We start from the raw sequence: 24,569 nt of genomic DNA on the forward strand, positions 1-24,569 counted from the left end.
CGCTTTAAACCAAAATGATAGCGCTTTTTCGTCCGCTATTACTAACCACATTTCCTGTAGTGCATATACTTTGATGATTATCAATATTGTTCTCGAGAACTTGTTGTACTTTCAGCTCAATACCCTCTAGTACTTTCATTATCCAGTGGATCATATAAATATGCAGCCATTACATCAATTTGCTGCAAGTTTACTTTTTCTCTCTTATATAGCCAGACTTATGAGAAATCTAAAAGTAGTTGCATCCACACATGGGAGTATGTCTCCTCATAATCTATTACTGGTCTTTGTGAGAATCCTTGTGCAACATCAGCTTATATCTCACGATTTCGATTCCTCACAAGACCCATTTATATCCACTGGTTTTAACATCATATGGCGTTTTAATCATATGGCCAAATACGCATTTCTTCTTTAAACTATTTAACCCAACGTTTCCATTCAATCCAATTTGTTCTACAGTGTGCACTCTTATACTAACGTGGGTTCATGATCCTCGCTTATATTCATAAATTCAAGTGCTACCTTGTATGCAAATAAATCATCTTATGTCGACATTCTTTATTGGTTCATTATGTTCCAGACATGATATAATCGATTGAGATTCATTATTATCAGGACCTTAATAATACTTTGCAGCTTGGCGTCCCAAGCTACATTGTTTGGTACCTATACCTTAGAGCCGGCTGGCCTTATCTCCATGTCTGGGATGCTTTCCTTAGTAACCTCGGATTTGGATTTTGATTATCATTCTTTTGCACCTTTCTTTTGTTTCCGAAGATTCTTATCTTTTGGAACCTATGGGTCTATCTTGTATAGAGTCTGTAGCAACTTGACTGTGTCTCTTTTGGACATAAATTTCGTTGGTGCTTCACAAGCTGGTTTATATATGACTTAGTCATTTTTCGGGTCCGCAAATGTGTCTGGCATTTGATAGCTAGCTTTGCAAATGTATAATTTTTGGACGTCTATTTCACATCTTTAGTCTGAGGATCTTGCCAAGACAATGATGGTCGATGCCATTCTGTTTCTCTTACCAGCTTATTATTTTCTCACCCTAATGTTGGATAGTCGGATCCATTAAACTTTGCAATCCGTGTTCTTGGCCACTAAATAGATCACCCATATTTGGCTCAAGGTACTTCATTATTTGTGGGAGATTCATATCCAACATATATCCTCATCCCCATCCTCTTCTAAGGATCCATCTTAGACGGCACATATATTTGTGGTGGCTTATCCAAATATCTCAAGATGGTATATGTCTGGCTCATGACCCGTAATAAATTTGAGATGGGAATATATATGCTTACTTAAATGGTCTGATGCTTATTAGTTAAGGTGCATGTAAATTCGTGTGTCCCCAAACCTTGGACTGGGAGTTTGGACATATGGGTAATGGCCAATACAGATTTATAAAAGGATTCAGCCAAGCTATATATAGTATGGACATGTGCGGATTTGTCCTCACTGCCCCCTCATGGACATACGATAATCTTTAAGTGCTTTGGGACATCATGCCTAATGAGTTTCCCTTGTGTTCATGCTACACACGTGAGATTCTATGGGATAACTCTTTGTGCCTTTTCTAATATCAATTTCGCATCACGTTTTGGACCAGGATGGCTAATCCGGTCATGCCATAAAGTGTATAATTTCGTGGATAAACCATTCTGGTTACCATGACTTTTGCCTCTATCATACTGATCTTGGCATAGTCTAGATCAATAGGGAATGCATGTATCTTTAGGACTTAATATGGCCTTGGGCGATTTTCATAACTCTGAAGGAACTGTTGTTTCCTTTGCCTATTGTATCATTGTGGAAACCATTCTTATATCTCTATATTTTATAATCTCAATGGGTTTCTCTGGGTGAATATAAAGCATCTAAATGCTTGCCCTTATACATATCTGGCCATAGACCTTAATGTGTACCATACCCACAATTTATAAACTCATATTGGCGTTTTTTAATAAAATCATTCATTCCTTTATTAAGTTTTAATAAAACAAGTTCGAAGAAATGAAAACATAGAAATGAAAAACACCAAAACAAAGAACACAGAAATTTAGATTACAAATGTCGAAACCAATCTTCAGTTTTTAGACAATCTGAAGTTTCATAATCCATAAGATCGTCCTTCTCATGATTGAAGTCATTTTCATCATCTTGGTAAGTCATATGGGCTTCAGGATTCTTCCCTTTCAGACTCTCTTGATAGAGGTCAACAAGATGCTTGGGAGTCCTACAAGTCTTAGCCCAATGATTGCTCATACCACACCTATGGCACACGGATTCGTCTGTTTGGTCGAGTGTTGGGGTTTAAATGAATATCCATGGCCGCGACCATGACCTCGTCCAAATGAGCCATGGTCTCGACCATTTCCTCGCCCGCGGCCAAAAGATCTTCGACCGCGTCCACGTCCGTTCGACTTGTCTCGACTACGGCCATACTGGCTGTTTCCTTGGACGTGGTTGGACTCTTTATTGTCCTCTGTCGTGTGTGTGCTTCAGGTAGTGGAGTTGATCCAAGAGGTCTCATTTGACTGTTTTCTCATCAATAATTCATTGTTCCGCTCAGCGAATAAGAGACAAGAAATAAGATTAGCATAGGTCTTAAAACCTTTCTCACGGTACTGTTGTTGTAACAGCACATTGCTTGCATGGAAAGTGGAAAAGGTTTTCTCAAGCATATCATGTTCCGTAATACTTTCACCACACAGTTTCATTTTGGAAACAATCTTAAACAGTGCAGAGTTATACTCGTCCACAGACTTATAGTCTTGGATTCTGAGATTCGTCCAATCAAACCGAGCTTTTGGTAAGATCACCATTCTCTGGTGATCATATCTCGATTTCAATTCATTCCAAAGATCTAGTGGATTCTCAATGGTTAGATACTGATCCTTGAGACTCTCAGCTAGATGATGACGAATGATCAAGATGGCTCTGTAACGATCTTTCTCATTATCATTATTGTTCTCGGTGATACATTCACAGAGACCCTTGGATTTCAGGATGATCTTAGCATCGAGCGCCCATTGAAGGTAATTATCTCCAGAGAGATTTAGGGCAACGAAATCCAGGTTGTTGATTTTTGACATCTGAAATCATAGATTAATATCTTAGGTCTTTAGGAATAGGGTTTAAACGAATAGGGTTTTAGGTTTAAACAATCAATCAATGCCTCACGGCCAAGATCTATGCCTCTCGGCTAATAAGCATGCCGCACGGCCATGAATGCAATCGGTTCAATCTTATGCATTTAGTTTGTCATGTAATTGCAATCCTAACATACATTGTTTCTATATGATGCAATCAATACAAACAAACCTCTCGGCCAAACAAAAGAACAAGCCACACGGCTACTTGATTTGATTCAATACCATTCCTAGAAAAGTTCTAAGTGCAATTTGCAATCAATCAATTGTGATCAAATTAGGGTATGAATGCAACAAGGCCACACGGCCACAAGGTATGATCAAGAACTATTAACCTAGAATGCAACAAGGCCAAATTCAGATTTGATTTCAAAATAATCTAGACTAGGTTATAGGGTTTCAGTTTAAACAATCAAAAAATCTTAATTCATTCAGATTCAAATTTAAACAATCTTAGCAATAGTTCTAGGTGATCAAATCAATCAATTAATATTCAATTCAAACAATCAAAATCGATTTTCAAAATTAGGATTTTAGGGTTTCGATTTAATTAACAAGCAATTACAATTTCAGGATGATCATTTCAATCTCATTAACATTCAATCAGTTTTAATTAATCAGTTTTTCGAATTAGGGTTTAGGTATTTCCGAAAATTTGATCTTAGATCAAAGAGATTTGATTTGAGATTCAAAAGCTTTAAGGCTTTGATTTTAACTGATCAATGAATCAATCTCGATTTTAGAGTTTGGGATCGAACTTATAGAGCTTCGATTTACTCATTAGGGATTGATCTATTATCCTATGGCTTTTATCTTTAGAGATTAGGTTTTATGGTTTCATTTTTACAAACAATCCAAATTTGATTTTCATGTTCTTAGAATTCGAATTTACCTTTAGTTTTAGTAGATTGTTGAAACCGGACCACCAAGAGAATGAACCTCGAGCTGGGCAGGAACGCGAGCTGACACGAGCTGGCCCTGGACGCGAACGGATTGAGGTTGGAGACGCGAGCGGCTCTGATGCGAACGGGGAGCTTGCAGTCTGGAACGCGAGCTGTTCTTGATGCAGGATGGAGCTGAGTTTGTCTAGGATCAAGAACGCCTTGGGCTGGAGCTGATCAGGGGAGACGAGCTAGAACAGAGTCACGAACGGATTAGGGTTCGTCTTATCGTCGGGTTCGGATTAGGGTTTTAAAGCAAATGGGGCGCGCACTGTATATGTGCGTGAGGGCGCGTTGGTGGTCAGATCGACAAGCGGTTTGCACTGACTGATTCGTCTCAGCAAGGGCTTCGATTTGATATCTTGATCGTTTTCTGGGTCCTCACGGTTTGGGAGAACAGTCTCTTTGAAGTTCCGAGGCAGGTTACTTTTCGTTTTAGGGTTTTAGGGTTTTGTTGATTTGGTTTTAGGCTCAGGGTGTTAGAGGCTATCGTGCTGATAACGTGCTATGAACTTAAGGTTTAGGAATTTGTAAGTTGTGTGTATTATTACTCAATCATAAAGTGCCTTTATATATGGGAGTTACAAAGAGATAAAAGGAAACATAAATATGGAAAGTGTACAAATACAAGGAAAAAGAAATAGGGTTTCATATTCTCTAAAGCCTAAGCCGCCTTTCTCTCCTTCATGCGGCCGCCTCTCTCTCTCTAGGGTTGGGCCGTCTCTCTCTCGGTATTGGACCGGTTATAGACCGGATCGGTTATGGACATTCATCGTATGGTTTATAACATTTTCTAAGATTTGCTACCTTTTTAAAGATTGATGCATTTACTATTAGTCTCATGAGAAAAGGGTCTACTTGTTACTGTGTAGATGAAAAGAAAATGGAGTTTGAATAAAAAAAACTGCAGAGCTTAGCAAAGGAGATACAAGAGTAAGTAGAACAATGCTCTGGACATTAATACGAAAATAAGAACAATGTTGAACTGTTTGAAAGAAAAAAAAATCCATTGTGCCTTGTATGTTAAGAAGTCACTATCCTTGATTATGATTAAAATCACATAATTTCCTTTTTATTCTCTCATAAATGATATTTTATTGTTTGTTCAAGGATGTCGAATTGTCATTCTAGTGATTAATCTTATTCAAGTTTTACCAAAAATAGTCATGGATAAACGTTTCTTATAAACTTAATGATTATTGACATAAAGTATTTGATTCTATTGTTTCTTTTGCAATCTGAAGTATATTATTATAACTTTTTTAAAAAAGTTATAATGATAAATCTTCAACATATATATATATATATTTCATAAGATTCACAATAGCTAGGATTTATCTGTATCATATTCTAACAAACAATTTATTTTCAATATGTCTATTTTTTTAATAAAAATTTGATATATTAATTTACAGAATCCATACTCTCTGAAATCAAATCCCACATTTATTAAAAAAAATATTATTAATTATCTGATCAAGAGATGTTATTCATTCTATAGTCTATCTAGTTTTGTTTGGCAATTCTTGAAAAGGAATTAAATTAAAATAATAATCTCCCATTTAAAACCGGAAAGCAATCTTTAAACGGTGGGTTTGAATTTCTGTTGAACAGAAAAGAAGCTGCCAAAAAGAAGATCCAAAGTCAAAATCTCTTCTTTTTGCATCAACACAAAATTAGGGTTTATCGTAAACACAACCCCCAGAAGCTCCCTTATTGTGTGCCGAAGAATCTAATATTCTCTGATTCAGACAAATCTCTCTCTCTCTCTCTCTCTCTCTCTCTCTCTCTCTCTAACAAGACCCGTATCTCTCCTCTACTGATTTTCCGACAAAGCTTAAACCTTTATATGCAAGTGAAGCGTGTTCCTTTCTGCTCTTCCCTATCTTAAAAAAAAAAAAGATTCAATTATTTTTTTTGTCTTATTATTTCGTTTGACTAATCTCCGCAGGCTCAAAAAACTCCGATGAATTCAATCTCTTCCGCGTAATCTGCATCCTCCACTCGTAATCGCGCTCACGAGCGGAACCCTGATGATGTTCTACACAGAGAAAGCCTCCATCTTTGGCCACGGCAGCGACATAGCCAACAAGCTCAAAGGCTCAACGCCTCACGACGAGCTGCTCATCCAGATCTCTCAATCCTTCTCCGGTTTGCTTCTCTTTGCGATCGGTTTGGTGCTTTTCATGGTGTCGTTTGTGAAAGACAGAGACTTTCATAGCTTCTTCGCCGGAGGTTCTGTGATTCTCTATGTGCTTATGGCGTTATGGAGAGTTATGTTTGAGTGGAAGATTGAAGATCTCGCCTTTGAGTGTCCCAAGCAAGCTCTAGGAGATATTGCCTTGGCTGTCTCTTGGGTTTTCTTCCTTGTTTATAGTTGGAGGGAGAAGTATGATTGATTATGTTTTTTTTTTTTTTTTTTATGTGGGCTTTGATACAAAGTGGTTTAGTGAAATCTTTAGATTAAAAACCATTGTTGGTTTCATAGTTTTTTTTTTTCAGAAGATCAAAAGTGTGAAAGTTGGATTCTGTATTCGTCTTTGTAAATAATTTGTTGTGAAACAATGCCTTTTACTATAAGTGTTTCAACACTTTGAACAAGCTAAAGCAGTTTCCAGTCAGATATAAGTTCATCTTCAACGAATGGGATGGTTCTGTGGACAATCACAGTCATAGCTTCTTCTTCATCATCTTCTCCTTCAATGCAGATTGCAGCGTAATGAGACGAAGCAGCTAACTCCAGAAGCCTAAACTTCCATCCCTCTGCCTGGCCGCAAAGATTGTAGCTTTCAGCAGCCACAGGCCTGATGATTGAGAAAGTATTAAAAGGTGAAGCAGAGAAAAGCCTTTCCCTAATGCTTTCACATAAGCTTCTTTGAGAGTCCATAGCTTTATAAACTCCTTACGCCGAGCTTCCATGTCTGCTATACTTGACAGAAACTCAACTTCTCGAGACGAGTAAAACCTCTTTGCAAGTGATAACACATCGTGTCTCATCTTCCTTGTCTTGTCTTCAACGTCAATACCAACCGGAACGTTTACTGTTACTCCACAGGCTATCAATGAATCCGTGTGTGAGATGTTGAACTTCAGTTTAGGATAATTAGTAGTAGTATCAACCTCCCCATCTACTTCAGGCTTTCCGTACAGGTTCTTCTTGAACTTCAACGATCTTGGATCCACCACAGTGTCGTTGTTGTTGTTTGTCTGATATCTTGCCACTGTGGTTCGAACCAAGGTGCGAGCAAGCAATGCATTCTTCTTCTTAGCGCATCACTTTGCATTCCAAAGATACTATCTTTCTCCTGTTGTGAGAGAAGACTCGCTCTTCACTTCGTTTGGTAATATACCAGAGATGAGTTTGCATCCGAGATGAAGTTGCAGAGGAACCAGAGAAGATAACATCATACCGATTCTCATACGGCTGAGCCAACAGACTCATCCCCGCCATTAATGGGACGACCTTTTCTTCGTTGTGATCGCTCTTGGAAGTTTTATAATGGGCCTGGCCCATTTAGACCAAGAACATGGGTCCATAACTCAATTTGATGCTTGTGTGCTTGCCTTTGACATGTAAATATTTCTACCTTCAACTATCTTGCAACCCTGTAGTTTTAGCGTAAATCTAAGAGGATAAAGGCAAATCCATTACATGACATCATAGAGACTAGAGAAGTCGTAAGAGCTCATAGACGAGCCAACCTCAATTTTTTTGTTCACATGCCAGTTTGATTAAAGGAACAAGATGGCATCTCTACTCTTAAATATTTGGATTTTTAGTAATCAAGTCACCAAACCTTAAAAACGAAAAGATTTTGGGCATGGAGGCAAGACAACTGAAACTAATACGTAGATATATAATATGATGTATTAGAGGATAAGGGACCATAAAACCATTACATCACACACCATGCTAGAGAGTATAAGAGATATGAGCTCAATAGATGAACTCACATCAACTTTTATTCATATTACATTTAAGAGGAAAAGAAAAAGAGAAATGGCCCCTTTTAAAATGTGTATTTAGGAGCTTTATTAATTGGGGCAGCAAGTGCAGTTGACGCAGCTGCAGCTAGAGCCACACTTGCATTGGCACCCGTTCTTCTCTGCACCATTAACGTCCATGATCATGGCTTCCTTGTAGCTGCAACACAAAATTAAATTCATCATAAACATAACCATCACCAAAAGTCCATAACCGCAACCATCATCTACAATTACCTCTCCTGAGTCTCGACGATGTCGAAGTGTAGCTGGTTCCCTTCTTCCTGCAAATTAAAGATATATAAAACATAGGTTAATCACTATATAAGAGCATAATAATAAACATAAGATTTATTCAAAAAAAAAAACGTAAGATATCAAAAAATAAAAAGATATTGAGAGTAAACTTACACGCACTGGTTCTTGTCAGCACAGTCGCAGTTTCCGCACGAAGACATGATTTGATCTTGGAAAAAACTTGAAAGTTTTTGAGTTCTTTCTGTGTGTGTGGTTTTTGTTGTTTTGCTTTGTGATTAGAGCTTTGGTTGCTATGCAATTTATAGATGGATAGAGAGTTGAGCATCTCTGCCAATTATGGTGAAGCCGAATCTTTATGGGTTACGGAGAAGAGAAGCCTTTCGTTGCCAACCTCTCGTGTCCATTTCACTCTTTTCCCCACTATATTTATTCCATTATTCCTCCATTTTTATAATTTAAACCCATTTGGAATAATGGATTACCAAATACCCAAACTAAAATATTTCAATCTTACTGTTTGTTGCTTGTTAGGAAAATTACCCAATATCGATGAGATGAAGATGGAATTAGACAACTAAAAGATTTAAGAAAAAGACTCTTTATAATTTGGAAAGGGTTTACAAAGATTTTGTTTTGAGAACTCTCTCTTACAAATGTTTTCTCTCTTTGTTTTCTTGATGTGGGATGATTACAAATGGTGCCAAGCACCCCTATTTATACAAGTGGAGGAGCACACTCCAACAAGTTCTAGATTTCTCTAAATTATTATTTATTTCAAAATATCTAACTCCATAACTTTCTCTCTTCTTCTACACAATTCTTCTTCTACACACTTTTTCATCCTTCTCCATTTTCTCTACATATCTCTTCTTCTTGGGCTCTTGGGTTATAACTTGATTAGTTATTATTCTTGGGCTAATGAGGAAAACCCAACAAATCTCCCCCTTCCCGATTTAGCCCGAAAACCGTTGTCATCCCCGTGCCTTTGCAGCAATCTTCAACTTCTTGATCGGTAATACCTTGGTCATAAAGTCTGACCAGTTTTCATCGGTGTGTACTTTGTTGAGATGTAGAAGCTTCTCTTCAAGAACTTCTCGAATCCAATGATGCCGAATGTCGATGTGCTTCGAGCGAGAGTGAAATGTTGGATTCTTTGCTAGTGAATAGCACTTTGGTTTCACATAGCATGTTGTACTTTTCTTGTTTTACTCCTAACTCAAGCATGAAATTCTTCATCCATAGCATCTCCTTGCATGCTTCCGTTGCTGCGATGTATTCTGCTTCCGTGGTGGATAAGGAAACACACTTTTGTAGTTTCGATTGCCAGGAAACAGCTCCCCCTGCAAAGGTAGTAACAAAGCCTGATGTTAATTTCCTTGAATCTTTATCACCAGCCCAATCTGCATCGGTGTACCGTTCAGCTCCAATTTTTCATTGCCAAAACATAGACACTTCTTCGTTGTGCCTCGTAGATAGCGTAGGATCCACTTAACTGCTTCCAATGCTCCTTTCCTGGATTCGCTAGAAAGCGACTCACACTCCTACAGCATAGGCAATGTCGGGTCTGGTGCACACCATAGCCTACATGAGACTGCCCACTGCTGATGCATATGGGGTAGTCTTCATTTCCTCTTTCTCCTTCTCACTTGTTGGACTTGCTTCGAACATAGCTTGAAATGTCCACCAAGTGGAGTGCTCACCGGCTTTGCTTTGTGCATGTTGAATCTCTCCACACCCTTTCAACATATCGTTCTTGGGACAACCATAAAAGCTTCTTTGGCCTATCCCGAGTGATCTTCATTCCAAGAATCTGTCTCGCTTGCCCCAGATCTTTCATCGCAAAAAACTTCCCCAAATCTTTCTTTAATGCGGCTATCTTGTTGCGATCTTGACCCACAATTAACATATCATCAACATAGAGCAATAATATGAGAAAGTCGCCGCTTTCGTACCTCTTTATGAAAACGCAATGATCATTCTTGGTTTTCTTGAAGTTATGATCCACCATGAAGGAGTCAAACTTCTTGTACCATTGTCTTGGAGCTTGCTTGAGACCATAAAGACTCTTCTTTAATCGGCACACCAAGTCTTCTTTTCCTGGAACCTTGAATCCTTCAGGTTGCTCCATATAGATCTCCTCCTCGAGTTCACCGTAGAAAGGCCATCTTGACATCGAGTTGTTCAATCTCCAAGTCTAGAACCGCTGCTAGACCAAGAACCACTCGGATAGAGGACATCTTCACCACTGGAGAGAATATTTCTTCAATCTATGCCTTTTTTGGTTGAATCCTTTCACAACCAATCGAGCTTTGTATCTTGGATTTGAGCTTTCTCTCTTCACTACTTCAACCTGTACACCATTTGTTCTTCAAAGCTCTCTTTCCTTTTGGTAGCTTCAGCTCATAAGTGTGATTATCATGCAAGGATTGCATTTCTTCTTGCATAGCTTCAACCTACTCATCTCTATGAGTGTTTCCTATGGCCTCCTCATAGCTTTGAGGCTCCCCCTCATCTGTAAGATTAACGTACTCATCTCGATAATATCTTACTGATGGTCTTGTCTCTCTTCCAGACCTTCTTGGCTCATGTTCTTCCTCTGGCTCCACTTGAACTTCTTCTTCACCTTCATCACCATTCGGATCCATGATAGGATCCCCTTCGCCCTCATCTCCAATCACTTGTTCATGATTTTGAGGCTTATAAGAATCTTCATTCTTTACAACCCTTAGCTTTGGTTTCTTTGATTTGTTGATGTCTTCGATTGTTTGATCTTCGAAGAAAACAACATCTCTGCTTCGGATAATTTTTCTGATAACCGGATCCCAAAGCCGATAGCCGAAATCATCTCTTGGTGACCCAAGATAGATGCACTCTTTAGTCTTGGAGTCTAGCTTGGCTCGTTCATCCTTAGGTATATGGACAAATGCTCTGCAACCGAACACCTTCAAATGGTTGTAAGAGATTTTCTTACCCGACCAAACTTCCTCCGGGACATCGCCTTCCAAAGGAACTGATGGTTAAAGATTTATGACGTCCACTGCAGTCTTTATGGCTTCTCCCCAAAATGGCTTGGGTAGTTTAGCGTGAGAGAGCATGCACCAAACTCTTTCTGTGATCGTTCGATTCATTCTTTCAGCTAGCCCGTTCAGTTGTGGTGTCTTTGGTGGTGTCTTCTCCATCCTGATTCCATGAACTTTGCAAAACGCTTCAAAGGGACCTCGGTACTCTCCACCATTGTCAGATCGAAACACACTTGAGTTTTTGACCCGTACTTCGCTCTGCTTGGGCTACAAATTCCTTGAAAGCATCAAGAACTTGATCTTTTGACTTCAAAAGGTATACCATACCTTCCTTGAATGGTCATCAATAAAGGTGACAAAATATGATGCCCTCCATTGGATTTCTCGGACATGGAGCATACGTCAGTATGCACAAGATCAAGAATATGCTTTCTTCTCATAGGCGTAGATGATCTTCGGAAAGCGACCCTATGTTGTTTCCGGCTAAGCAATCATGACATGGTGAGAGAGGAATACCTTTCATATCAGGAAGAAGTTTCTTGCGAGAAAGTATATTTAAACCTTTCTCACTCATATGCCCGAGTCTTCGGTGCCATATATCGATGTCATCACTTGCGACATTTACTTCTTCCTTGCAAAGCTTGGCTTGAGTAACGTATAATGAGCCTTCTTTTCTTCCTCGAGCCATGATCAAACTTCCTTTGGTTAACTTCCATTTGTCACCACCAAAATGACTGTCCAAGCCGACATCATCGACCTTTCCGGTTGATATGAGATTGAGTCGCATGTCGGGAACATGTCTCACATCCTTGAGAAAATCTTACATCCAGTGTTTGATGTAAGATTAACATCCCCCTTTCCAATGATCTTGCTTCTTCCTTGATTTCCCATTTGAACATTACCAAAGTCACCACTTTGATAGGTTGTGAAGAAGCTTCCATGAGGGGTGACGTGAAAAAGAAGCACCAGAATCAACGATCCATGAGCTATCATCAGAGCTAAGATTACATTCTCCAACGAGATATAATTCTTCGCTCTGGTCTTCCACAATGGTGGTAGTCTGTCTTCATGCTTCTTTGTAGGATTGAACCGGTCTGGTTTGATATTACCGGCTTGTTTGTCTTTCTTGAGAAACCGACATTCCGACTTCATGTGACCCGGTTTGCCACAGTAATAGCAAGTAACTCTCGGACGTGACTTAGATCTTCCTCGAGATTGGTCTCGTCCTCTGCTTCTGTTTCGGCCACGAGTCTCTTCTCTACCTCGTCTATCAACAATGTTAGCTTCTGAATAAGAACTCGAACCTCGCTCCTTCCTGCGAACTTCTTCGTTTAGAAGGCTATCAGTGACGGTGTCCATGGTAACCACTTGTTAGGAAAATTACCCAATATCGATGATATGAAGATGGAATTAGACAACTAAAATATTTAAGAAGAAGACTCTTTATAATTTTGGAAAGGGGTTACAAAGATTTTGTTTGAGAACTCTCTCTTACAAATGTTTTCTCTCTTTGTTTTCTTGATGTGGGATGATTACAAATGGTGCCAAGCACCCCTATTTATACAAGTGGAGGAGCACACTCCAACAAGTTCTAAATTTCTCTAAATTATATTTATTTCAAATATCTAACTCCATAACTTTCTCTTTCTTCTACACAATTCTTCTTCTACACACTTCTTCATCCTTCTCCATTTTTCTCTACATATCTCTTCTTCTTGGGCTCTTGGGTTATAACTTGATTAGTTATTATTCTTGGGCTAATGAGGAAAACCCAACATGCTGTAGAGAATCTAGTGTTTCACTGCATGAATTGGAACGAGTAGATGATATGAGATGAGAAGTTAAGATATTGCGATTTACACGGGATATAACTGATTACTTTCTTTTCCTATGATCACGGGATGTGAAGATATGCTCCCAAATACGTGTTAAATTGTACAGATCTATATACTTAGAGCATCATTAACCCTAGAACTCCATTAAGATTTCTTAATGACTATTTAAGTATTAAACGAGACACCAACATTTTTTGCTCCAATACTAATCTCTTAATTAAGGGTTCTTAAAAAAAAAATTATTAAACATTGTTTTATTAAAAATAAAATTTATTTATTAAATAAAACATAGTAAAAGATAACATTTTAAACATATATTTTAAATAAAAACATAAAACAAAGATTAATAAAATAAACGAGAATAATTTGAAAGAAGCAGCTGAGCTTAGTTGTTATCTTCGTCACCTCCAAAGTTACGTATAATGTTCAACAAAATCATTTTTCAGTTGTTGATGCATTTGTCTATCACGAATTCTAGTTCGAACACCCATCATATGACGATATTTTTGTAGGGATCTGTAGAATACGTGAGATCGACATGTGAACTTTCGTTATCTTCTCTTTATTGGAACTCTGAAACATCAAATGGAGTATGATACACGCTATCATAATCTTCCCAATTTTGACTTTATTCCCAAAGTACCGGATTTTTAACAATGGCAAAGCGAGCTTGCAAGACTCCAAAAGCACGCTCGACATCTTTTCGGACAGCTTCTTGATGTTGAGCAATAAAACCGCTTTCGGCCCATGTGGTATTGAAATATATTGGATAAAAGTTGACCAACACCATCGATTTCTAACACATTCAACACACACACACGTTCGTTCTCTATCTAACCATTACACAACCATAGTCTATTTATTACCTAACACAACCATTATCTAACACTAACCAAAAATTTATTACCAACGATTCAATTGATTGCAAGCAAGAATCAAAATCAACATCAATCGCAACAAAATCAAAAAGCACCAACGAATATTAAACAATGCTTTATTCAATAGAACAGATTAAAGAAAAATGTTTTACATGTATGAACAATCGAATGCGTTTTGTCTGACGAACATGGATCATGCCTCTTCGTCCATCCATCTAAAGCCAACAAAGACAAAAACAAAAGCAAAAAAATCAGAGGATTTATATATTAAGATTCACGCATAGAAGAAGGATAACAATCTAAAGACATGCATAATAGAAAGATTCAAACATAATCACATGTGAACATAACTTTGCCTTTCGATTCGACTGAGCATCAACAGTCGCCGTTTTCTTCGTCTATGAGAGCCACCAGGAGAGATCGGTCGCTGTTTTCCTTCGTCGAGGCGAGCCACCAAGAGAGAGGTCGACGTTTCCTTCATCGACGAGATCCACCGAAGAGAGAGGTCGTAATTTTCCTTCGTCGAAGAGATCCACCGAAGAGAGAGGTCACTGTTTCCTCGTCGACGAGATCAACCGAGACGTCGCCATGTCCTCGGAGATAGCCACCGAAAGGGAGAGAAATCGCCACTTCGTGGTCGAGAGGAGAGCAACAGAGGGAGAGAGAAACAAATGAATGAAAGAGACGACGAAACTCGCCACTTCCGCTCTACCCAATCACATATTGCCACGTGGCTTTAAAAGCCATGCTTTCCTTCTCTTAATTAAGAGCCGTGCCTTGCGTTTATTTCATTTTTTTTCTTTTCTTTTAATACCTAATTAAACTAACAAACCCACTTAAGAAACTGGGTTAATGATGCTCTTATCTTCTAAAATTGTTGATATGTGGCCCGTTTTATTATCACGTAAACGGACCACGGTCAACAGTTTTAATAGGTTCGTTTAGGCCTTCAGGCTTCAACCCCATTTTAACATTTTTTGCTTCAATTAGTTAGTTGAACGAGCTGGCGAATGAAAAGCTAATCAAGTCAGTACTTCAGTAAGCTCGTGGTTGAATGTCAAGGCCTCAAGGGGTTTTACTATTTGATTTGTAATGTATAAAAGAACACACCCAGCTATCAAACATTGTTTTTTAATATAATTTAGCTTGCGTTGTAGAACAGCTACATGAATACATTAGCTTGCGTAGTTGGAGTCCAAGTTAATCAGTATCATTTGTCTAGTTGAAATATTCAAAAAAGAAAGATTCCAAAGGATATGTATGGTTTGAAAGTGGTGCTCAGGCTATATACCTTTTCCCCAAATTCAACTTTCCCAATAGTACTCAAATACAATCATTAGAGGTCGATTTATCCAATGATACATGAATAATAAGATAGTTTAAGAGTTTTCTTTTTATGGTAAAACAAGATTAGAAATTCCAACTGATTTGAAACGCACTTTAGACCATCTCATATTTATTCGTGATCCAAAAGAAGAACCTCCGCTATTTTTATTAGGTTATGAGATCATTCATAAATGGGCTCATCGTTTCTGATCGTCGTTAGATTATCAATAAAGTAAAAAGAATATATTCAGGCTCAACTCCTTTTCAAAAGCCCAATAAAATCTTGGTCTTTTGAATTATTTTTTCAAAGAAATCAGAAATTAGTTTTATCAAAATTTAGTTTTACCTTTTTTCTGATCAGTGAAATCTATTCCAAATATATTATAATTATTATTTAAGATATGTTATGATCTAATTATTATTTAAGATATGTTATGATCTAAATACACATAAATTCAATTAAATTTAGAAAATGACATGTCATACAAACATTAATATTTTTAATTAATAGTATATTTTATCATTTATCACAACTTTCTATTAGTGGTTTTATCAATTAAGATTATTTACTGGTTTTATTATTTTCAAAAATGAAATTAATTATACTAGTATTTATCTTACTTCTTTTCTAAAACTAAAATGTATATACTTTATAAGTTTAAAAATAATGATCCAATAAATCAGTTTCTTTTCATGTATCTAGAAGACTAGAGCTCTAGATTATGATTTCTTCCCAAAATATTTACTACTATTAAATCTTCTCATTTGATTTGCTATGATTAATCTGTTATTGGACCAAAAAGTTGGAAATCAGTAGAAGAGTTCCTGTCCGTTGGATTTTTTGCCTTTGTCCAAGTCATCAACCGTGTTGTGTTGTGTAATCTCGGTTCATTTCCGCTACTACACAAGAGGACTATCCATAACCGTCGTCTTATCACTGTTAATATCGCCATGTCATTATAAAAAATATTAACCGTCCGGTAAAAACTGGGCCCCATCTTCGTAGACTTTACATATTGACTTGTTGAAAAATTAAAAAAAAAACGTACAATAAATAAGCAATTAAAAAGGCTTTTTTTTTAATTAAGATTGGTAAGTGTTGAGAGAGCAAATCCGACTTGTGTGGGTATATAATACGGCGCCAAGGCAAAACTCTTTTTCTTTCTCTGATCGCTTTCTTCTTCACTAAGTTCGAGGATAATTCTCTCTCGTTTCCGTTGTTTTTTCTCGAGGCAAGTTCAATGTGTTCAATGGAGCCCGAGATCGCTCATCCTGTTGCTTCATGCTCGATAACTCTAACGCCGAACAAGGTGAATGCTTTTATCAAATTGAATTTTCACCGATTTATCTGGGTTGTCTAGACAGTAAAATCTGTTTTAACCGTGTTACCCCAAATTCACTCGCATGCCAAAGAAGTTGAATTGATTTGGGTTTTTGTGTATTCTCTCTCTCTCTCTCTCTCTGGGTGACGTGCGATCATCATCGCCTTAGGGTTTTCTAAAGTGATCACGTCTGTTTGCTGTTGGATTGGTTCTGATCGTTGATTTTGAGGGTTGAAGGATCGTGTTTTGTCGTTTTCTTGTTCTGATCAATAGTAACCGTAATTCACTTCTGTGAAGTTTACTGAGTTGTTGTTATGCAATGTGACACTTGTGTTTTGGTTCTAACTTCTAAGATTCCTTCTCTGATTGCGCTGCTTTTTTTTTTTTTGTATGCATAGTTAATGGTCCATACTCATCATATGTATTGTAAAGCTTGAGCTTTTCTTTTTTCTTTTTTTTTTTTTTTGCTCAACTTTTACTTGGTAATTTCTGTGTAGTTAATGTTCATCGTATGGATATTATGTTATCTTACTAGAGATTCTGTGGAGATATTCATTATCTTGTAGGCACCAACTTCAGATGTTAATGGTGGGGAGGAGCAATATGATATGCAAAACGGTGGTGGTGTTGATAATAAGAACAAAGGGAAGGCTATACAATTGGAATCACAATCTGACGATGAGCAGCCTGAGGTAAGTGTTTTTGATTCTTTCCCATATTATTAAGTATTGTGCTAACTTCTAAACGCTGACATTGTTTTAATCTATTACCATAGGGATCTGCTAGCGATTGTTATGATCCTGGATCCTCTCCACTGTCAGATAGTTTGCTAGACCCTGACTCTTTGGTATACGAAGACGACGATGACTATTCTGATCATTATGCCTATGGGATAGAGGATGAGATCGAGGATGATCATGCAGATGACTACGTCTCCGAGTATCAAGCCCTTTTTGATGCCAAGGAGAAGGAAATCCCAGCTGGTGTGGAGGTGGCCATGGATTGGCTTCCAAGTTCGGAAACTGCTAAACCAAGTGGAAGCAGCAGCAGCTCCAAGAAAGCAACAACAGGAAGTGGAATCTATTTAACTCCAAACAATGCTTACGCATTGCCACAAAAAATCCATGGTTTCCATTACTCTGGACCGGCTTTGAAGTATTCTTCCACTCATCTTGGGCCTAAGACTGATCCTGGCACCGTGATGGGAGAGGCCCCGGTTCCGGCTCCAGCTTCTTCTGGTTTATCGCTTCAGATGTCCAAAAAAAATCCAGGATATTTGGGTTTTGCTAGCACTCGGCCTCACGTGGAAGAGGTTATCTCAGCTCCAAATACTTACACAGTTAAGAGAAACGTGGAGGATTATCTTGGCAAGTACTTGTTTTTCAAGAAGTTTGACATCGTTGAAGATCTTGTGGACCACCATTATGCTGCCAAGGGAACAACTTCCAAACAGGTTGCAATAAGTTAACTATTATTCTTGAGAATGTTTTTTTTTTCCTTTTCCAAAAACTGAGTATTATTACGTTGTCCTACTTTCTTCAGCATTCCAAGGAATGGGCCAAAAGGATCCAAGAAGAGTGGAAAATTCTTGAGAATGATTTGCCAGGTTAACTAGTGTCTTTTTTTTTCTCTTTTTCTTTCAGGTTAACTAGTATTGATATAGACACTCTTATAGTGCTTAACGTTAGCAACTTCCTTACATTCTTTTTGTTTCTTATTACAACAGAGCAGACGATATTTGTGAGAGCGTATGAGTCGAGGATGGATCTTTTGAGGGCTGTAATTGTTGGAGCCGATGGAACTCCCTATCATGACGGTCTCTTCTTTTTCGATATCTTCTTCCCTGATACATACCCTCTGGCCCACCGATGGTTCATTACCACTCTGGTGGGCTAAGAATCAACCCGAATCTGTACAATAGTGGGAAAGTGTGTCTGAGTCTTCTCGGGACTTGGAGTGGTGTCCAGACGGAGAAGTGGATCCCCAATGAGTCTACAATGCTGCAGGTTCTTGTCTCAATCCAAGGACTAATCTTGAACCAAAAACCTTTTTCAACGAACCTGGGTACGAGAGAATGGCTGGTTCTCTATCCGGGGAGTGCCAATCTAACGCTTACAGCGAGAAGATATTCTTACTTTCTCTCAAGACGATGGTTTACAACATGAGGAGACCACCCAAGGTAAACAAACACAAAACTAAAACCTCATACATTTTACACTGTTTGAAGAAAAAACTTGAGATTAATTGATGTGGTGGGGTTTTGAATTAAAAAAAAATGGACAGTATTTTGAAGACTTCGCGTATGGGCATTTCCTCAGCTCTGCTCACGACGTGTTGAAAGCATGTAATGCTTATAGAAACGGAGCTCCAGTGGCGTCTTTGGTGAGGGGAAATGTTAAAGGAGGGGAAGAGAGTAGCGAGAGATGCTCCGAGTCGTTCAAGAAAGATGTGGGTGCCTTCGTGGACACGCTTTTGTTGAAGGAGTTCATTCTTCTAGGCGTCCTTGGTCTCGAACCAGAAAAAGAAGAAGACTAACCCTCAGAGATTAGCACAAGCAGTAGCAGTAGCAGACCACCAAATAGAGTGTAGTTTCTTCTTCAAATTGAACTCCATTGCTTCCTTCTCTTCTTATTTTTTTTTTTTTTTAATATTTTTCTTGACTTTAATCTCTCTGAAAAACAGAACAGGACTTGGTTGATCCTCTTTTTTTCACTTAAATATGACATTAGTCTTTTACTGAGAAGTCCTCTCATTTGTACAGTTTTGCCTTGCTCAAAGTTTTCAGAGCTAGTAGCTTGAGTTTAAAAAGTCAACTACAGAAGGTTTTTGTACCAGACACGTGTATGTCCACGTGGCAGTCTACGCAAATAATGTTCTGGATTAGCTTCATCAGACCATACACGTGTACTCTAACGGAAAACCCTAAACCCTTTTTTTTTTTTTTTGATCAAATAGCTAGTAGCTTGAGTTTAAAAAGTCAACTACAGAAGGTTTTTGTACTAGACACGTGTATGTCCACGTGGCAGTCTACGCAAATAATTTTTGGATTAGCTTCATCAGACCATACACGTGTACTCTAACGAAAAACCCTAAACCCTTCCCTCTGGGTTATTACTAGCCGTCACTGTCACACACACACGAACACTAAACGATCAAATATGGCTTCAGCTTCATCATCGGCCGCGAGGTTACTCATCCGCGACGGGAAATCAGTGGCGAGTTTACTCTTCCGTGGACGTGCAGCAGCCAATCTCACGGAGAACACTGGACCGGCCATTCGGTCTCTGCTTCTGTTAAACCAGACGGTGGTGCCTAGTCAATACCCGGTTTTCTCTGAAACATTTCCGGTTACGCAACCGGTTGGGTTCCTGCTTCGTTCAGGAGGAGGCTGTTTCGGAGAGAAGAGGGAAAATGGAAACGGGTCAGGGAAAGCGTGTGGTGAACAACGGGGGCAGCTCTTCCGGAGGAGGAGGAGAACATTTTGATGAGGAAGAGTTTGATGATATTGATATGGACGATGATGTAGAGTTGGACGAAGAAGAAGATGAGGAGGACGAGCAGATAGTGAAGAAGAAGAAGTAAAAAGACTCTCAGTTCTTTGCAAAATGCTTTATCCGTTGCTTTTTCGTGAGATTAATGTATTAGACTTAGACATAATTAAATGTTTCTTGATGAAATAAAGATTTCCGTTTTAAAATAACGATTTCTTCTCTTTAGCAGAAAAAGAAAAAACGATTTCTTTCTATTGTGATGCCATGCTCTGTTGTGTGTGTACTTTGTATGTTGTTAACCGGAGACTACTATAACAAACGGTCTTTGAGATGTTAAATGCTCTTAGTGCCGAGAAGAAAACGAGGTTTATTCATGGTTTGAATGTCAAACCAGATGCTGCTGCAGATATTGTGGAGCTATCCACATCATTCAAGTCCATAGTTCTTGGTTGGCTATGGACATCTATCACTTCGCTTATTCGTTCCATCGTTTCTTTTAGCATCTTCGGAAAAATTAATTAGGAGATTTGGGTGTGTAACAAAGTTGTGATAAAGCTAAGTGCGCGAAAGCAAAAAGAAAACTGTTTTATGAAGCTCATGCCGTTGACAAAAAAAAAAAAAATGAGTGAAGCTCATGCCAAAACCGGGTTGGTACATGCTGTTTTAACCGGAATCGGTTTTGTAAAATAGCCGGTCAAAAAATTGATGGTTAGTCCTAGAAAAACGGTGCCGTTATAGCATAGGACAAAGGATAACGTGGCGGAAAAAAAAAATCGAAAAAAAATTTATCCAGAACAACACATGGCATATGTTGTGCTATCGGTTTCTCGGGACATTCATATCAAACAGCCAACCAAAACCAAACATCTCTCTCTCTCTCTCTCTCTAGCTGCTTTCAATGGCTTCCTTGCTCGATTCCGTCACCGTTACCCGCGTGTTTTCTCTTCCGATCACTTCCTCGATTTCACCTGCTTCAAAGGTTCCGTCAATCTCTGCCCGGAGGATTTCTCCCGTTCCGGAATTCAGAGGTTTGAAAGCTTCCTGAGGAGTTCGGTGGACTCAGTCAGCGAGTCTTGGTACGAATCTCGGATCCCGATTCGCTCGTGGTGGTAGAATCGTCTGCGAGGCTCAGGACACCACTGCCGCCGCCGTCGAAGGTATACAACTCAACTTTTTTATTTTTAACCTCCTCTTATTCTGTGTAAAAATAAATTCTCCGTTTGTGATATATCTGAAGCTGTCTGGTCATAAACTGATGGTAAACTGTTAACTATTACGTTGACATAGTCATTCCATCATACACGAACTAGTCGAACTTCTTCAAACACATGACTGAATAATCCATGGCTGTCCTGAGATTTTGGGACTATATACAATTTAATTTTAAAAAAAAAATTAGATTTGGGAAGCTATAGATAATTAATAATAATTTTAATAAAATTTTGTTTTAGACAATTTTGAAACCCTCTTAAAATTTTGTTTGGGAGCTGTAAGACAATGTTTTACTTACCTGGCCTTGGATTATACAAAAAACCGAAGGCACTATGACTCCCTTTCAGCATATTGTTCAATATAACTCGAAAACAAGAATCATATGGTTCCTTGGGTGAGGCAATTAATAATGCAGTATTAGCAAATAGCAACTCTCTCTCTCTCTCTCTCTCTCATTCAGTCACCTTTGAGAGATATCTAACTTAACCGTTTTGTTTTTTTGATGATGCAGTACCAAACATCTCTGACTCAGAATGGCAAACACAGGTTCTCGAGTCAGATGTACCAGTATTGGTCGAGTTTTGGCACCGTGGTGTGGACCTTGCCGTATGATTCACCCCATTGTTGACCAACTGGCCAGGGATTTCGCAGGCAAGTTCAAATTCTACAAAATCAACACCGACGAGAGCCCAAACACAGCCAACCGTTACGGGATACGCAGCGTCCTACCGTGATCATATTCAAAGACGGTGAGAAGAAAGACAGTATCATCGGAGCTGTCCCTAAAGAGACGTTGGAGAAAACTATAGAAAGATTCGTGGTCGAGTAACTAAACAAAAACAAAATTTCACTCTTTATTATCACTCATGTCTTCTGCGTTGTATAATTCTTCTTAAGGTCTCTTTTGACTATTTATGTTTCCATGCGTCCCACTATGTATTGTTTAGTATTATAAAAAAAAATGAATAACGAACAATAATAACTCCACCGACGCCATTAACGGATGAGAAGCACAACTCCATGTGGAACCCACATGCCATTGTTCTTCCTAAGCTCTAATTCACCGTACAACCTATATACATACATAACTTTTTTGAGTATGTGAGGATTCCGTACTGTTTCATTCTGTTACTGCATAGGACTTTATAGTAATGCCACGCGGGTTATGTCCATATATTATATTATATTATATGTGTTTCGACTTTCGATTTCTAATCAATTATGTAAGTCTGTATACTTTGTGCCATGACATGTATTTTTATATAGTAAACGGTGATGATAAAACGCGTTCGTTTTCTGATTATATCAACTGGATGATGCATCTAATCTTTTGGATATTACATGGCAATATGTCATCTAAGTCCAAATTTTCGCGAACTTGCATTAATTGAAATAATAGACTAAAACGTTGGAAAATAATTTTTGAATTAAACAATTAGATATGAAAAACTCTGATAGCAGTTGACAATTGAAAATTGAATCCTGAAAATATCTAAATATACAGCTAGCTAGATCTCCTATATGATCGTCAACTATGCTAAATTGCTAATCTTAATTTCATTAACACATGTTTTTCTCTTTTCTGAAAGATCCTAACCAACTGTGCCAATCTTTTCTACATATTATCGTGTTACGCATATTGGTATCTGTAGTAAAAACTAAATTTGTTAATGAACATATGATAGTATCGAAAGGCATATTACCGTAAGAGGAGGGGTAAAGAAGCAAAGGAAGAGAGTGAGGAAGTAACAGAAGAGGAGGGAAAAGAAGAAGAATAAAAGAAACCTTTGATTGAAAGAGAGTATTTGCAGTTATTCATTTCATACTGTTAGATGATATTAAATAAGGAGTAGAGTTTCATTTGAAAGGTATGCTTTTGTATGTGATTGTAGAGAGACGATATGAGTCTTCTGTTTCCAGTCGCTATGAGACTGTCGATGATGATGAACTCGTGATGAGAGTGATTCATTGTTGAGATACAAAGCGTAAACACTTCTTCATTCTTATTCAATACACGAGTTGGGATTTACAAGTAATAGATAACTTCAGTCTATCATTGGTGCGGCGAAACTTGATCGAGCTCACGTGTAACGGCATTGATGGAAGATACGAGGATCGGAGTTGAATCGGAGGCGACGACGACCTTCGGGATGCAGAAAAGAGACGGTTTGGCGCCGAATGGAAGATGAAATCGAGTACATGCGAATCGGTTGCGATAAGCTTGCGCGAGCTGACAAAGCTACTTCGGAGCGTCTTGGATCGTTGGAGAATCAAATCGCGACGATGGGATCGGAATCAGCGGTCAGATTGGGAGCATTGGAGAGTCAGATGTCCTCGATAACGGCCACATAGCTCGAATCGAAGCTAGTTCTGAGATCAATCAACGGCCTGGCAAAGGGATTGCGTCTTCTCAAATGGATCATCATGATCAGGTACCGATCGCAATTTCAGATCTGGATCAAAACTCATTTAGGTTATCGGGGAATCCACAATGCGTTAACAAATCGAGATAAGATGTTGAGAAAAGTGGATTTGCCTGTGTTTGCTGGTCCTTTGCCATTTGACTGGATTTCCATGGAGAGAGATTCTTCAAATGATAGAAAAGATAGAAAATAATTGGTATCATTGAGCTGGAGGGTCATGTCATTGGTTCAACGGAGAGAAATGCTCAGTGATCCATTGGTGGGAATGGATAATTATGAAAACTGTAAATTTTATTTTGGCCAGCGATTTTCTGTCTACAACAAGAAGGCGACATTGTAGACTATGTGAACGATTGAGGCTGAGAAAAAATAATACAGGGAAAATTGATATTTCTTCGTTTGCTAATCAATGGGAAACCAGTATTTTTCTAACTTTTTAACTCAGCCTTTTCCGCATTTGAAGAAGAATGGCTTCGATTGCATGGGCCATCCCATCTATTTGCACCTTAAAAAAAGCGGCGCCACCTCCTACTGTAACAAAGTTCCCTTCCAAGCACGCCGCACTGGCCCCTGGCTTTCGCCGCACCTTTGACCGTGCCGAGAAGATTTTCCGTTGAGGAAAGGCTAGGATTTCCCGTCACAAATGGAATCTCCAAATAATGCTTTGAATTCCCTTCAGTTGATTCTTTGTGGAGGTTCTTGATTAAACGACCGG

General features: G+C 38.5%; 2 protein-coding genes and 4 pseudogenes across 2 annotated transcripts; 4 read left to right on the plus strand and 2 right to left on the minus strand.

The window, feature by feature from the left end:
• The first annotated feature begins 5,773 nt into the window (after window positions 1-5,773).
• Window positions 5,774-7,153, plus strand: LOC125594794. The gene has a single exon (XM_048770868.1). It carries the CDS (start codon window positions 6,139-6,141, stop codon window positions 6,502-6,504), a length of 366 nt encoding a protein of 121 aa, XP_048626825.1. The 5' UTR covers window positions 5,774-6,138; the 3' UTR covers window positions 6,505-7,153.
• Window positions 6,645-7,701, minus strand: LOC125594790 (annotated as a pseudogene).
• A 256-nt stretch (window positions 7,702-7,957) lies between these two features.
• On the minus strand, window positions 7,958-8,578 carry LOC125594791 (annotated as a pseudogene).
• Window positions 8,579-17,298: 8,720 nt separating this feature from the next.
• Window positions 17,299-19,564, plus strand: LOC125594792 (annotated as a pseudogene).
• A 299-nt stretch (window positions 19,565-19,863) lies between these two features.
• On the plus strand, window positions 19,864-20,431 carry LOC125594793 (annotated as a pseudogene).
• A 590-nt stretch (window positions 20,432-21,021) lies between these two features.
• On the plus strand, window positions 21,022-22,407 carry LOC106401378 (thioredoxin M4, chloroplastic). The gene is given in 4 exon segments (XM_013841885.3): window positions 21,022-21,376; window positions 21,943-22,014; window positions 22,017-22,151; window positions 22,154-22,407. Coding segments are annotated over 4 exon segments (573 nt in total). The 5' UTR covers window positions 21,022-21,117; the 3' UTR covers window positions 22,261-22,407.
• The last annotated feature ends 2,162 nt before the right edge of the window (window positions 22,408-24,569 follow it).

The sequence above is a fragment of the Brassica napus genome, assembly GCF_020379485.1.
Source record: "Brassica napus cultivar Da-Ae chromosome C5 unlocalized genomic scaffold, Da-Ae chrC05_Random_12, whole genome shotgun sequence".
Classification (NCBI taxonomy): Eukaryota; Viridiplantae; Streptophyta; class Magnoliopsida; order Brassicales; family Brassicaceae; genus Brassica; species Brassica napus.

Excerpts from the sequence above, each read along its gene's own strand:
- LOC125594794 (XM_048770868.1), top strand. The coding sequence starts at position 6,139 with ATGATGTTCTACACAGAGAAAGCCTCCATCTTTGGCCACGGCAGCGAC.